At 38.8% G+C, this 15682-nt stretch overlaps 1 protein-coding gene across 2 annotated transcripts in view; it reads right to left on the bottom strand.

The window, feature by feature from the left end:
* Nucleotides 1-15682, bottom strand: part of PLCXD3 (phosphatidylinositol specific phospholipase C X domain containing 3) — a 277089-nt gene that overhangs the window by 172871 nt on the left and 88536 nt on the right. The window contains exons 1-2 of one of the 2 annotated variants that reach the window (XM_032337508.1): nucleotides 2006-3180; nucleotides 1036-1247 (exon numbers count right to left, since the gene is read on the bottom strand). In XM_032337508.1, the coding sequence (XP_032193399.1) occupies nucleotides 1036-1138 (103 nt within the window). In that variant the 5' untranslated portion in view covers nucleotides 1139-1247; nucleotides 2006-3180. Of the gene's footprint in view, nucleotides 1-1035; nucleotides 1248-2005; nucleotides 3181-15682 lie in introns of those variants that run through there. The other variant, XM_032337507.1, reaches the window with a different exon arrangement.

The raw sequence follows: 15682 nt of genomic DNA, 5'->3' as shown, positions 1-15682 counted from the left end.
ACCCAAGTGAAACGTCAAATTGGTAACGAAGTCTGGCCGTGTCCCCAGCTGTCACCATAGTACTCCGTCTCTTCTGCACACCTGAGCTAGGGGCTACTGCACGCTCCTGCCCAGGAAGCCTGGCTAGTCCTCTGATCTGAGCCCCGCGCGCCATGCTGAAGCTTCTGGATGGGGTCCCTCGCGTCTCTTCCTCGCTTTGCCCGGATTTCCTCCCTTCTAGGCTGTCTGGACACTCGCGTGCTCCCCTTTTCCCTTTGGTTTGCCTGCGAATCCCACCCCTCCGCCGCCGGGCTTCTGTCCCGAGCAACAGACGCACGGTCCGCAAGGGTTTGCTTTCCTGACCCCGGCGCTGCACGCCGCCACCCGCACTTGAAACAGAATCCAGACGGTGACCACCCGGCAGACCGGGAAGCGGCGCCCTCCTCCCCTCGCTCCCTTCAGCTCGCGGTCAAGGGCAGCGATCGCGCCGCCGCAGGTCCCTGAACTTTCCTCGCTCTTAGGGAAGCGCTTTGTCTCTTTAAAGGAGACTGGGGACGAATATTAACGACTCGGGTAGGTTCTAACCGAGAAATCTACCAAATCCGCTCCATTCCGTGGCAGGGATGGAGTCGGAGGTCCACGAGCCGGGGCCGAGCCCTCAGGACACCGGCTCGCGCTCACCGCGCTCGGTCACCCCACAGTCCGAGAAATCGCCCCCGCCCACCCCACCCCCACAAGTCCGCGAGGAGAACCGTGGGAGGGGGCGCAAGGCGGATCCTAGAGCCGAGGCTTCCCCCTGCCCCAGCCCTCTCGTGCAGCCTGCTTGCTTCCCAAGCCCAGCGCAACAGCAGTCACCTTGACTCGCCGCGCCACGGTCCCCAGAGGTCTGCAAAACGCCAGAGGGCCGAGGCTCGCAGGCACGCGCTCGCCTGGCCGGAGACCCACCCCTGGGGACGAGTTTCCCTCCCTCGGGCAGCGTGGCAAGTTCCCACTTCGCGGCAGATAATGCAGGGCGGGGCAGGTGGAGCGCCCCGTCGGCAGCCTCCGCGCACCTACCTGGGATGGCTAAATTGGTGAGGGGGATGCTGTGGATGCTCTCCGGCAGAGTTGCCATCCAGTCGGCGAATTTCAGCTCGTTCTTCCCCTGAGACGAGGCCATCGTGCCGGTCGGCGTGCCACGCGCTGGTCCCCGCACTCCTCGGCAGGCTGGCCCGCTGCTGCCGCTAATCCAATGTTTGCTCCGGCCCCGCTGGAGTTTACACTCCGCTCTGCGCCACACCCACAGGATGGCGCAGACACATGCTAATTTTAATAATTATTCAAAACACCCCATGCTCCCCTAGTGCCTCCGCCAGACTCCGCTGGAGCTTTTGTTCCTGACGTCCGCGCTCGGCTTTCTCCTCTCTCCCCTCCCTCCTCGACTCCCTCCTCCCGTCTTATCCCTCCTCTGCGTCTCTGCCTTTTCTCGCCATTCTGCAGCTTTCCTTGTCTTCTTTCTAACTTGGTTCACCCAGCTGCTTTGCCCATGGCTGTGCTCGGCCCTTTGATGTGACTTCCCGGTCCTATTTGTATGAAAGCCAGCCTTGGGGTAGAACCTAAAATCCTAGTAGACTTGGGATGCTATCGCCTCCCAGGGAGCAGACTCTCATACTGGCTTTCAGGACTTTCCATTCTTACCAAAGAGCTTTCCTTTTGGTAAGCTACAACAGGTTGTGCCTCTCCTCGGCCAGAGCCCACAGCCCTGCTTATAACAAAATGGTGGTCTTTAATCACCAGTTCGCCTAATTTTTGGAGTAGTTGACAAGTGTGCTTTAAGCAAAGAGCCGTAAATTCTAGTGGTTCCTATTTATTCCCTGGTATCTTGTTCCAGACATTTCAAGGTAAAGAAGCACTTCAACCCCTTCCTTTCCTGGATCGTGAGAAATCGGTTATTGCTATGGAGAGAGCTGCCTGTGTCGTTTTCATGGCACTCAGGACATGGCTAAAGCCCGATGCTAGAAGAAAACCACATTTCCCAGTGACATACTGTAATTATTGTCAGTAGCAGTTGGTGGAATTTATTTGGCAACATTCAAAATGATTTATGCGATTGTCTGACTTTTCATTCCTTGGCAGACTAGAGAGATGTGTCTCTCTCAGGAGAAATCAGTCATTGAGCCTCCAAAGAACTGTCTTGGTCCACCTGCTCTCAGATGAGAAGAGAAGAGAAATCCAGTTTTACAAATATGATGAGTCCAGGGGTGCCCTGAGGAACGTACAAGCAATGCACTCAAAATATGTTAAGTCGTTGCAACCCAAAGAATGTAGATGCAGTGGTATGTAAATCCTGTTCTTAAAGCTGATGCTTTCAGGTTGGAGAAATGAGAACAAGGTAGGAGAGAGAGCTAGAAAAGCTGGGAATGATCATTTCACTTCAGTAAACCACACAGCACCCAAAACCACAACTAATGCTTGCTTATTATAAGAAGATGCAGAGCCCACAGAGTATTTACTCCAAATGCGGTACACTGTGAGAAAGATGGAGAGAGGAGATTGATCCTCATCCTTAGTGATCAAATTTTCCATTGCTTCCTAGAATAAGTTAGGGTTCAAGAGAACAAGTTAGGGTTATCTTTCAGAATAAGAAAGACCTGTCCCAGGATTCTTTTTCCTAAGATAAATCTTAATATTCTTGAGAGCCCAGTAGGAGCCCACAAATCCTTTTGATTAGAGTGAAAATTTAGTTCCCGATAAGATGCTAGGTCAAGAGACCTACAAATACCACCCTTCTGAATAATGCTGGTGCTCTGTCGGCATTATGGCAAGGCCCCAAGGAGAGAACTCAGATCTGGGAATCAGTTGCTCTGTCTAAATAGTTTGGGCAAGTCTTCTAGTTCTTTTAGCCCAGGTTATCTCCATTATAAAATGTAGATAATAACTCAGAGATTTGTGGCGAAGCTTCCATGAAGGAGTGTATATGAAGAGCTTTGTTATCAGCAAAGCATCATACAAAATGCAAGATTTCTGTTTATTAAGATAACGTATGTTTATTTCCTTCATTATCCTTTCTATCCACACAGAGCATTCATCTTCAGGAGAATGAAGTAATTATTAGATCTTGGGAATATTTTTTTAATAAGATACACTTTAAAAACATGCCCTGTTCAAGTATGTTGAACTTATATGTCTCTCAAAGGTTACAAAGCTTTTTTATTTTTTAAGATTTTATTTATTTATTTATTTGACAGAAAGAGAGAGACAGAGTATACAAGCAAGAGGAGCAGCAGGCAGAGGGAGATGCAGGCTTCCCGCTGAGCAGGGAGCCTGATTAGAGGCTCTTGTCCCAGGAAGCTGGGATCATGACCTGAGCCGAAGGCAGTCGCTTAACCAATTGAACCTCCCAGGTGCCTCTAAGCTTTCTTCTTATTATTTTTTTTTAATGAAGCCACTTACTTTAAGTGTTGAGGAAAGTTGTCTTTATAAAGAACTGTATGAGGATGCAGAGAAAGGGGAACCCTCTTACACTGTGGGTGGGAATGAAAGCTAGTGCAGCCACTCTGGAAAACAGTATGGAGGTTCCTCAAGAAGTTAAATAGAACTACCCTATGACCCATCAGCTGCACTAGAGGTATTTACTGCGAAGATACAAATGTAGTGATCTGAAGGGGCACCTGCACCCCAGTGTATATACCAGCCATGTCCACAATAGCCAAACTGTGAAAAGAGCTGAGATGTCCATCAACAGACGAATGGATAAAGAAGATGTGGTATACATATATACAATGAAATATTACTCAGCCATCAGAAAGGATGAATACTTACCATTTACATCGACATGGATGGAACTGGAGGGTATTACATTGAGTAAAATAAGTCGATCAAGGAAGGACAGTTATCACATGGCTTCACTCACATGTGGAATATAGGAAACAGCACAGAGAATCATAGGGGAAGAGAGCAAAAAAAGAATGGGAAGTCATCAGAGAGAGAGAAAAACCATGAGAAACTCTTAACTATAGGAAACAAACTGAGGGTTGATGGAGGGGAGATGTATGGGAAAATGAGTTAATTGGGTGATGAGCACTAAGGAGGACATGTGATATGACGAACACTGGGTGTTCTAGGCAACTGATGAATTGTTGAACACTATATCTGAGATTAATGATGTACTATATGTTGGCTAATTGAATTTAAATTATATATTAAAAAAGAATTGTACACTGTACCTTTTGGTGAAATAAATAATCCCCCTCCTGTTTTATCTGCTTTAAATTTCAGAATTTTTAATATGTTGGTTTTGCATAAAATTTCACATTTCTTAACTTGTAATCCACCAGAAAACACAGGGTTAAAAGTTCATAGTTCTGAATTTCTTTCCTAGTCTTATAATCAATATTTTAGGCAATTTTATGACCCAGTTTTCCCATCTTTCTATTACCAGCTCTGCCATCACTTATTAAATGACATTAAGAAATTCATGTAATTTCACTAAGCTTTAGTTATCCCACTGTATTAGTCATAGTTCTCTAGAGAACTATATATAATATATATTATTATACATAAAGTATATTCTATATTTATATATAAAATATAAATAACTATATAATAAATATAAATACATTATTATTCATATAAAGTTTATATAATAGAAGTAAAATATAATATAAAATATAAATATATATATTACATATATTTATGTTCCTAAATATATATGGGGGCAGTGAAGGAAGGAGAAAGGTGGAAAAAAGGGAAGGGAGGAGGAAGAGACAGATTTATTTTAAGGAACTGGCTCATGTGATTGTAAGAGCTGGAAAACCTGAAAGGCAACCAGTGAATTGGGAAATCTGGTAGGACTTCTATATTGCAGTCTTGAATAGGAATTCTTTAGGAAACCTGTCCCAGTTCTCAAGACCTTTGACTGATTAGATGAGGTCCAGTAACATTATAGAAAATGATGTGCTTTGACTCAAAGCCTAATAACTACATATAAATAAAATAAATAACTACATATGCTGATCACATCCACAAGGATCTTTACAGCAACATCTAGACTAGTGTTTGAATAAACTACTGGGCATCATAGTCTAACCAAGCTGACACATAAAATTAACCATCAAGGGGTGCCTGGGTGGCTCAGTGGGTGAAGCCGCTGACTTTGGCTCAGGTCTTGATCTCAGGGTCCTGGGATCGAGCCCCACATCAGGCTCTCTGTTTGGCAGAGAGCCTGCCCCCCCGCCCCGGTCTGCCTCTCTGCCTACTTGTGATCTCTGTATGTCAAATAAATAAATAAAATCTTTAAAAATAAATAAATTAATTAAATAAAATAAAAATTAACCATCACAACCACTGGTAAATTAAACTAGAAGTTGTTACTGATCTCTAGGGCCCCCTGTGACTCTATTATTCTACAGCTCTATTTCCTTTGTGATTGTTTCTCATGTGTATAGCTTCTGGAAATAGCAAGAGGTGGAATGAAAATATTTCCTTTGTTTTTGTTTTGCTTTATTTTCTCTAACCAGACAACTCAAGGTGTGGAATAACATTTTCATCTCTGCAACAGAGATGAGAAAATACTAATGATTTTCAATTGTGATATCAATAGTAGTTAACCTTAAAAAACTGTTAAGCATAAGTGGAAAGAGCAAAATGACTTGTTGCAGTGGGCATGCTACTATTAAAACTTTTTCATGTAATCTTTAACTCTCAATTAAAACCACGTTATGCCCAGTTGATACACATTACTACTCATTTGAAACATTTCCTTATGTCATATCCTCTTCCACTCTTAAACACACATGGCTCTTTCTTCCTGGAACTAAACCCATGCTTATATGGTCAATTAATCTATGACAAAGGAGGCAAGAATATACACTGGGGATAAAACAGTCTCTTCAATAAATGGTGCTTGGGAAACTGGACAGCTACATGCCAAAGAATGAAAATGGACTACTTTCTTACACTCATACACAAAAATAAACTCAAAATGGATTAAACACCTAAATGTAAGACCTGAAACCATAAAAATCCTAGGAGAAAACATAGGCAGTAATTTCTTTGACATTGGCCTTAGCCACATTATTCTAGATATGTCTCCTCAGGCAAGGGAAACAAAATCAAAAATAAATTGATTGGAACAACACTAAAATAAAAAGCTTTTGCACAGTGATGGAAAGCAGCAACAAAACAAAAAGGCAACCTACTAAATGGGATATGGTATTTGCAGATAATATATCTGGTAAGGGGTTAATATATCCAAAATACATAAAGAATTTATACTACTCACACCATAAAAAAATCTGATCATAAACTGGGCAGAAGAACTGAATAGACATTTTTCCAAAGAAGATATAGAAATGGCTGACAGACACATGAAAAGATGCTCAACATCACTCGTCACCAGGGAAATGCAAATCAAAACCACAATGTGCGGTGCCTGGGTGGCTCAGTGGGTTAAAGCCTCTCTGCCTTTGGTTCAGGTCATGATCCCAGGACCCTGGGATCAAGCCCTGCATGGGGCTCTCTGCTTGGCAGGAAGCCTGCTTCCCTTCCTCTCTCTCTCTCTGCCTGCCTCTCTGCCTACTTGTGATCTCTGTCAATTAAATAAATAAAATCTTAAAAAAAAAAAACCCACAATGAGAGATCACCTTACACTTGTCATCAAAGAGACAAAAAATAACAAGTATTGACAAGGAGATAGAGAAAAAAGAACCCTTCCTTAAGCATCTGTTCATGGGAATGTGTATTGGTGCAGCCACTGTGGAAAACAATATGAAGTTTTATTTTGAAAAAATTAAACATAGAAATACCATATGATCCAGTAATTCCATTGCTGGGTATTTATCCAAAGAAAATTCAATTCAAAACATTAATTCAAAAAGATATACACACCCCTATGATTACTGTAGTGTTATTTTTAATAGACAGTAAAATGAAGCAACCCAAGTGTCCACTGATAGATAAATGGATAAAGAATTTTTGGTATAATGTAATATTATACCACATATATATTATACCATATATATTATAATAGAATACTACTTAGCCACATTAAAGAATGAGATTTTGCCATTTGTGACAACATGAATGGAAGGGAGGTATTATGCTAAGTAAAATAAGTCAGGGGAAGAAAAATACAATGTGATTTAACTTATAAGTGGAATCTAAAAAACAAAATGAAACAAATAATTTTTAAAAAGCAGATTCTTAAATACAGAGTACAAACTGATAGTTACCAGAAGGGAAGTACGTAGGGGAAATGGGTGAAATTGGTGAAGGAAATGAAAAAAACAGTTATCAAATAAATAAAGAAGGAAATGAAAAGTACAGCCTAGGGACTAATATAAATAATATTGTAATAATGTTGTTGGGTGACAGGTGTTGACTATACTTATGGTGAGCACTCAACAATGTATAGAATTGTTGAATCAAGATGTTGTACACCTGAAACTAACATAACATTCTATGTTAATTATACTTCAATTAAAAAAGTAAAATATATTAGAGGAAAAAATATACATGGCTCTTCGTTATGTATTTTCTTTCAGTAGATCACAGTATTTCTTAATGTTGTTGGAGATATGTGTTTTATTTTTACAATTAAATTGTTCTCAAATTATGCTCTAAAAAACAAAGATTCTTCTAGGTCAGAAAACATAAGAACACATTTCAGCTGAGTGATATTTTAAAAGAACTCTGCTTAATGATCTCAGCCAGATCATTAAAAAGCACAGTGTTGGAAATAGGCAGTTACAGAGTCAAACTTGAAGTAAAGGCATATAAAAAGGGGAATGAAGAACCTTTGTAAAAGTAACAGTCAATAATCAATGCTGTTTTACTATTCTGTACAATATTCCATTCAAAGAACTTTATTGTATTTCAAGTATAAAAATGCTTTCTGTACTGAAGTTCAAAGTAGAAAAAAAGTGATAACCCCCACTTCCCTTCACCATCATAACCCTGCAGTGTTCAGTCTCCTCTTGCCTCTCTTCCCCCACATCTGCACCTTACGTGCCAGCCCAGGACAAGCTAATTAGCACCCACTGAAAATCATCTAGGGGTTGGAATCACAGGCTCTGGTATCTGAAGGCCTGGATTCAAATCCATGTTTTCCCACTTAGTTACTGTGCATTTGTTGGTTTCCTGAACTCAAGTGTGAAGAGAAATTATTTCCCTACCTGGGGCAGGGAAAATAGAAGGCACAATGAAGCTAAAATGAAGTGCAGAATTTAAAGTTTATTGAACAGAACATTTATGGGAACTCTGTAACCTGTGGTTTATAGTTTTGCTTCTTGCTACCCTGTGGAATGCACTCTCCTGCTTTTATCTGGCAAAATTCTTCCCATTCAAACTCATCTTGGCCACTCCCCTTCCTGTCCATAGTAGAAGTAATCTCTTTTTCTGTGCATCCACTGCAGGTTGGTTATAGCTAGCTTGTATGTTTCTAATTCTGTATTTACTCTTAAAGCATTATGTGGATAGGGATGGTGCTATTGGATACCCTGTAACGCCCCTCTCAGTGCCTAAGGCATTCAGCCTCATAATACCCATTCATTTCCTCATTTCATAAATACTTCTTGAGTGTCTCTCATGTGCTCTGTCCTGGAGAGTGAAGATAGAGCCGCAAGTCCCCTGAGCTTGTTTCCATCAAAAAGTGGCAAATGATAGATTCATGCCTGAACAAAGAAATGACAAGGCGAGATCCCTCACCTCAATGTCAAGAAGCCTCCTTTGGCATGCCTATCCTTTAGCACTTCACTGGATACCAAAACACTTAGAACTTAGTTTTGAAAATATATTTTGAAAGAAAAATTGGTTCAAAATTTTTCTGCATCTCTACTGTTTCCCCTCATTTGTCCCATCCCTAGAGCCATCTTGGTAAAATTAGTGATGAAACCTAGAAATAGTATATGTAGATTTTTGAGGGACCATTACTAGCAAAATGTGTGATCTCTTGTGGCATGGGAGTGGCTAGGGGTGGAGGGTGGCCTGGGAAAGAAGAAAGAGACCCCTATAGGTCCACATGCAGAATCAAGAAAATCCAAAAGTTATTTTACTCATTCTTCCTTAAAAAATTATGACTATAATTATACCAGTGCTCATAGCAGCATTATTCACAATTGCCAAAAGGCAATTGACAAAGGAACGTCCATTGATGGATGAATGCATAAACAAAATGTGGTTTAATTGTATGATGGAATATTATTCACCTTTAAAAAAGAAAAGAAATTCTGACCTCTGCTACAACATGGATAAACTTTGAAGACATTATTCTAAATGAAATAAGCCAGACTCAAAAGGATAATTATCATGTGATTCTACCGATATCAGCTAACTAACGTAGAGACAGAAAGAAGAACTGTGGTTATCAAGCAGGGTCTGGGGAAGTGGAGAATGAGGATTACGGTTTAGTGGGTACGGAGATTCAGTTTAGGATCATGAAAAAGTTCTGGAGATGGATAGGTAGTGATTATAGCTACACAACAACGTAAATGTACTTACTGCCACTGAACTGTGCCCTTAAAAATAGTTCAGATGGCAAATTTTATGTTATGTATATTTTAACAAAACAAAAAAACCCTAATGACCAATGACTATTAGTCATCAGAAGAACCACAGTTGTTTGATCAACTATAAATTTCCCATCGTAATCATCTAGTTAAGAGTTTATCTTCTAGCCAATGACTATGAGGAACACACCTGAAATTATACAAATTAGGTCTTTTACTTTTTGCTGTGAGGGAAAACACACATCATGGAAACTGTGGACTATCTCCTCAAGAGGGCATTTGAGCTTATAAAATTTGCTCTTTTGTTATGCAATTTGGGGGTGGATTTTAAGAAGTGGTATTTGCTCTGATTTGGATGCTGCTAGGAAGTGGTGTAGGGGTAATTCAGTGAGGATCTTGGTAAGTCTTATATTGAAGGAGGATAGACTAGACTAAGCCTAGAGCTGTAGGAAGTCAAGAAGCAGGAGTCACTCACAAGGGTGCAGGATATTTTGATTGGGATGGTGTTGAAAGTACAGATTGCTCTGGGCAGCATAGACATTTTAACAATGTTTATACTTCTGATCCATGAGCATGGGATGTTTTTCCATCTTTTTGTGTCTTCTTCAATATCTTTCATGAGTGTTTTTTAGTTCCTAGAGTATAGGTCATTTACCTTTTTGTTTAGGTTCATACCAAGGTATCTTATTGTTTTTGGTGTCATTGTAAATGGAATCAATTCTTTAATTTCTTGTTCTAAAGTTTCATCGTTAGTGTATAAGAAAGCAACTGATTTCTGTACATTGATTTTGTATCCTGCCACGTTACTGAATTGCTGTATGAGTTCTAGTGATTTGCGGGCAGAGATTTTGGATTTTCCACATACAATATGATGTCATCTGTGAAGAGAGAGAGTTTGACTTCCTGTTTGCCAATATGAATACCTTTTACTTCCTTTTGTTGTCTAATTGCTGTTGCTATGACTTCTAGTACTATATTGAACAATAATGGTAGAGAGTGGATATTCTTGTGTTCCTGATCTCAATGGGAAGGCTCTTAGCTTTTCTCCATTGAGAATGATTTTCACTGTGGGTTTTTCATAGATGGATTTTATGAAGTTGAGGAATGTTCCCTCTATCTCTATACTCTGAAGAGTTTTATCAGGAAAAGGTGTTGTATTTTGTCAAATGCTTTTTCTGCATCAATTGAGAGGAACATGTGGTTCTTGTCTCTTCTCTTATTTATATGTTCTATCACATTGATTGATTTGCAAATGTAGAACCACTGTTGCATCCCAGGGATAAACAGTACAGAAGTTCCTCAAAAAATTAAAGATAGAGCTACCCTATGACCCAGCAATTGCATTATAGGTATCTACCCCAACTATACAGATGTAGTGAAAAGAAGGGCCATATGCACCTCAATGTTCATAGCAGCAATGTCCATAATAGCCAAAATGTGGAAAGTGCCAAGATGCCCTTCAACAGATGAATGGATAAAAATGTGGTCCATATACACAGTGGAATACTACCTAACCATCACAAAGGATGAATACCCAACTTTTGCAACAACATGGGTGGGACTGGAGAAGATTATGCTGAGTGAAATAAGTCAGAGAAGGTCAATTATCATATGGTTTCAGTTATCTGTGGAACATGAAGAATTAGCATGGAGGACATTAGGAGAAGGGAAAAATGCAGGGGGAAAAATTGGAGTAGGAGAGGAAACATGAGAGACTATGGACTCCGGGAAACAAACTGAGGGTTTTAGAAAGAAGGGGGGTGGGGATGGGTGAGCCTGGTGTTGGGTATTAAGGAGGGTATGGATTGCATGGAGCACTGGGTGTTATACTCAAACAATGAATCATGGAACACTACATCAAAACCTAATGATGTACTGTATGATGATTAATATAACCCAATAAAAAAATTACACAACAAAAAAAAGTGCAGGATATTGGATCATTTTTGTGACATGGACAATACCAATGTTTTGTCTATTTTCAGACATGATTACAGAGGAATCATGTTCCTTTTCTTATTCATCAAGGTCACAGAGTGGCCTTGTCTAATATTGATGTTCCATAAACATGTTTATATTCAACAGGGGAACACCAAGGCCAAGCTGATAGTACCTGGAGAACAACAGCCAGATGTCAGGGACTACTTTTCTCTTTCTCACTTTTAAGCAGGACATGGCTCAATCTAATTTATCTAGAAGTCTAAGAGTCCTAGTCTAGTAGAACTTTGCCAACAATAAATGTTACTGGTAACTTAGATATGTACTCCCCATCAATAAAATTTTCTTTTACACTTTATGGCATAAACAGCCTGATGCAATAAAGCAAATTATATATCTGCATGTGCAAGCTCATGAGGGTTCTTGCACAAGTATGCTTGTGAGAACTTTTGGAGTTTCTTGCCATCCTTGAATATTTCCTAAGATACACATAAGCAAAGATAACCCTCACTGCAGTGTAACTCATTCAATTTGCAACCCCCCGTCAATCCTGTATATCTAGGGCTGTCTGACAAGCACAGGTAATGTTGTGGGACACAACTAACACCTGAGAGAAGGATTCTAAGAAGAAAAGTCAGACAATGAGCTCTTGGTCCAGCCCTAGTCCTAGAACTGCAGATCAGCTGGGAAGGAGAGTGTCAGAAATATGGGCACATTGTGAGAGGGAGGCCAGGTATCTGGCTGTACAGGAAGCTCTGAGCAATGCACAACACTGGGAAACCAAAGAGGAATTAGAGACAATGACTATTTGTGCTTACACCTTTTTTCCAATTACCATTGTAGCACCATTTAAGGATAAAACTTCTCCTAATAAAGGTTTACTCTAATGACTGGACAATCATCTTCATTCAGTACTAAACCTTTCTTTACAACTTTATGCAACTCTTAGTCCCTACATGACTTTTTTTTCCTTTTGCTTTCATTATATAACAAACGATTTAAAGATTGAAGCTCCTCTTTTTCATGCTTAAGTTAATGGCTCAGTGTAACTATGCATTAAAGAGATATTAAGTGATATAAAGAGCACTGTGTATCATAGACACCTGATGAATTGCCGAACTCTACATCTGAAACTAATGATGTAATATATGTTGCTAATTGAATTAAAATTTAAAAAAAAAAGAAATGTTGCCACATCCCCTTTATTTGGAAAGATGAACTCCACATCATTTATAGTGCCTAGACTTATTATATTGTAGTTTTGGGCCATAACACTCTTGTCAGAGATTATAAAGATGAGGGTAAGATGGAGGACAGCAAAGCAGAAGGCATTTAATTTTTTTCATTCCATTAAAAAGGTTTATGTGAATTATCTATATATATAGATATATATTTTATATATATCTATATATATTTTATATTATATCTATATATATAGATATATATTTTCAAAAACATAAAATAAGTAAAGATGTAATAAAATGCCCAGATCCTGCATTTGCCTTAGTAAATGTATAAACTTGGTGGATCTTTAATCTAAGCCATAAACTACAGACACTCAGAGTAGCTGTACACAATTCTAGTCCTGAACACAAACGAATTCATAATTTGCCCTGGGCATGTGTTTATCATGACCAGTTGTCATAAACCTGTCACTATACTGTTCTGGTGGTAGACACCAAACTTGTGTGTGTGTGTGTGTGTGTGTGTGTGTGTGTGGTTTAAGCCACAACTAGCTTCTGATTGATGCCATGATAACATAAAAAAATTCATTTTATATATTGTTGATTACTTAATTCAAACAGTCAATTCATATTTTTTAAATCACCAGTGATTGAATGGCAGAGTTTTTTCTGACTGCATTTATCATTAACCTATAGAATATAATTGTGATGCCTAAAACCTCTTGTTTAAGTTGCATGTAGAGAAATACATACAATACATATACAATTTGGGGATGTCGTATTTCCCTAAATACAGTCTGTAGGAAAAATGTAAAATATGAAATTAAAACTTTACATAAATTCAAAGTAATCACATGCTCTGGTTATAGAATTACTATAGGCATATACCATTAAAAATATAATTTCCCTGAATACCTATGTTTCATAATCACTGCATTTATTCTTTATCATCTAAAACATTTCTTTTTAAAATGATTGAAGTTTGTGTATTTTTTTATCATTTTTTGTGGTTTTATGTCTGGTTTTTTTTGTAAAAAGCAAAAGAAAACTCATACATTTCTCTTTTTGAAGTTTTATTTAAATTCCAGTTAGTTAACATACACTATAATATTAATTTCAGGTGTACAATGTAGCAATTCAACATGTCCATTACGACACCCGGTACTCAGCACAGCAAGTGCACTCCTTAATCCCCATCACCTGTTGAATCCATTTTCCCACCCACCTCCTCTCTGATAACCATCAGTTTGTTCTTTATAGTTTAGAGTCTATGTCTTGGTTTGCTTCTCTCTTTTTTTCCCTATGATCTTTTGTTTTGTTTCTTAAATTCCACATATGAATAAAATCATATAGTATTTGTCCTTCTCTGATTGACTTATTTCGATTAGCAGAATACACTCTAGCTCCATCCATGTCGTTGCTGATGGCAAAATTTCATTATTTTTTTTGGCTGAGTAATATTCCACTGTACATATTTTTGGGCTGTTTCCATAGTTTGGCTATTATAGACAATGATGCTACAAACATCAGGATGCATGTATCCCTTTGAATTAGTATTTTCATATTCTTTGTGTAAATGACTAGTAGTACAATTGCTGGATTGTAGGGCAGCTCTATTTCTAAGTTTTTGAGGAGCCTCCCTCCATACTGTTTTCCAGAGTAGCTGTACCAGTTTGCTTTCCCACCAACAATGTAAGAGGGTTCTCTTTCTCTGCAGCCTACCCAACACCTGTTGTTTCTTGCATTTTCTGATTGGTGTGAGGTTATATCTCATTGTAGTTGTGATGTATATTTCCCTGATGATGAGTAATGTTGGGCATCTTTTCACAGGTCTGTTCGCCATCTGTATGTCTTCTTTGGGGAAATGTCTATTCATGTCTTCTGCTCACTTTTACATTAGATCATTTATGTTTCGGGTGTTTAGTTTTAAATTAAAAAAAAAACAAAAACCTAAGGTTTAGGCTTCATCTTGTTCACTACACATCAAGTCATCCATGTGACAACTATGTTGTTTTATTATGTATCACATGTATCTAAGATACAATATTTTTATACTTTCTCATATAGGTAATAATATAATTTTACTTAATTACTACATATGGCTTGAAAATAGCATTTGACAAACATAGTAAGATGTCACCGAAGAGACATATAAGGACCCTTTCAAAGTAATAGAGAAATCATTTCTAAAATATAGGAATGCATTCTATCTAATAGTGATCTAAATACTTGTACCAAGTGCTGAATGACTATATTAGGAGTCAAAGTTTCTTTAAAAGCAAACTTGCCTTTATACACACTGCAGAAAATGATTATGGTTATGAAATTTATACTACACCCAAAAATAAAAAACTATCATTAATACAAGGTAGCTAAAGAGCAGCTTTCCTGGCCCAGCAAAGACAGCTACGGAACCAGAAGAGATGAATGCCAAGTCCATAATAAATCACATAGCAACTGACAAAAGGGTCCAAAAGGAGACTGCAAATGCCTAGATGCTTACTTCCCCGGCAGAGAGATTCTAATTTGTAATTACTGGAAGAGACGAGGAAATGAGAAAATATAATCCAAGAGGAGACCTCCCCGCCCCTTTCCCACATCACTATGGGATAAGGCAGTGATGGAGCTACCTTCCAGAAACAGAAAAATTGGTAGGCATGCAACCTCTATATTTTAATGAAATTGGCAGAAAACTCATATGGTCAGGGCACTGCAAAGTGGCACATTTCTCAAAGTGAATCCTGCTGGTTTGCCGACCCAAAGAGTTGCAAGACTAATCTGGATTTTGCACGGAAATTCAAAAAAGGCAATACTGAAAGTTATGGTTGAGTAATGTGGCCACCTGCAGGCGGATAAGCAACAGAAAAATGTCCCAGTATGCACTGGCTAATAACAGGGAAGTTATTTTCTATTTAAAATAATTTATAGTGAGAAAATTATAACCCAGCATTATCATATACTTTCTGTAATTATAAAACTTGAATTTTTCATACGTGACAATTGCTGGTATAATTTTCCACAAAGATATTACTCATTATACCTCATTATTAACTTTGATTAGTGAGATTAAAAAGAATACATCTATTGTGATTATTC

The sequence above is a fragment of the Mustela erminea genome, chromosome 3 (genome assembly GCF_009829155.1).
Source record: "Mustela erminea isolate mMusErm1 chromosome 3, mMusErm1.Pri, whole genome shotgun sequence".
Taxonomy (NCBI): Eukaryota; Metazoa; Chordata; class Mammalia; order Carnivora; family Mustelidae; genus Mustela; species Mustela erminea.
This window is presented reverse-complemented; position numbering and strand designations above follow the sequence as displayed.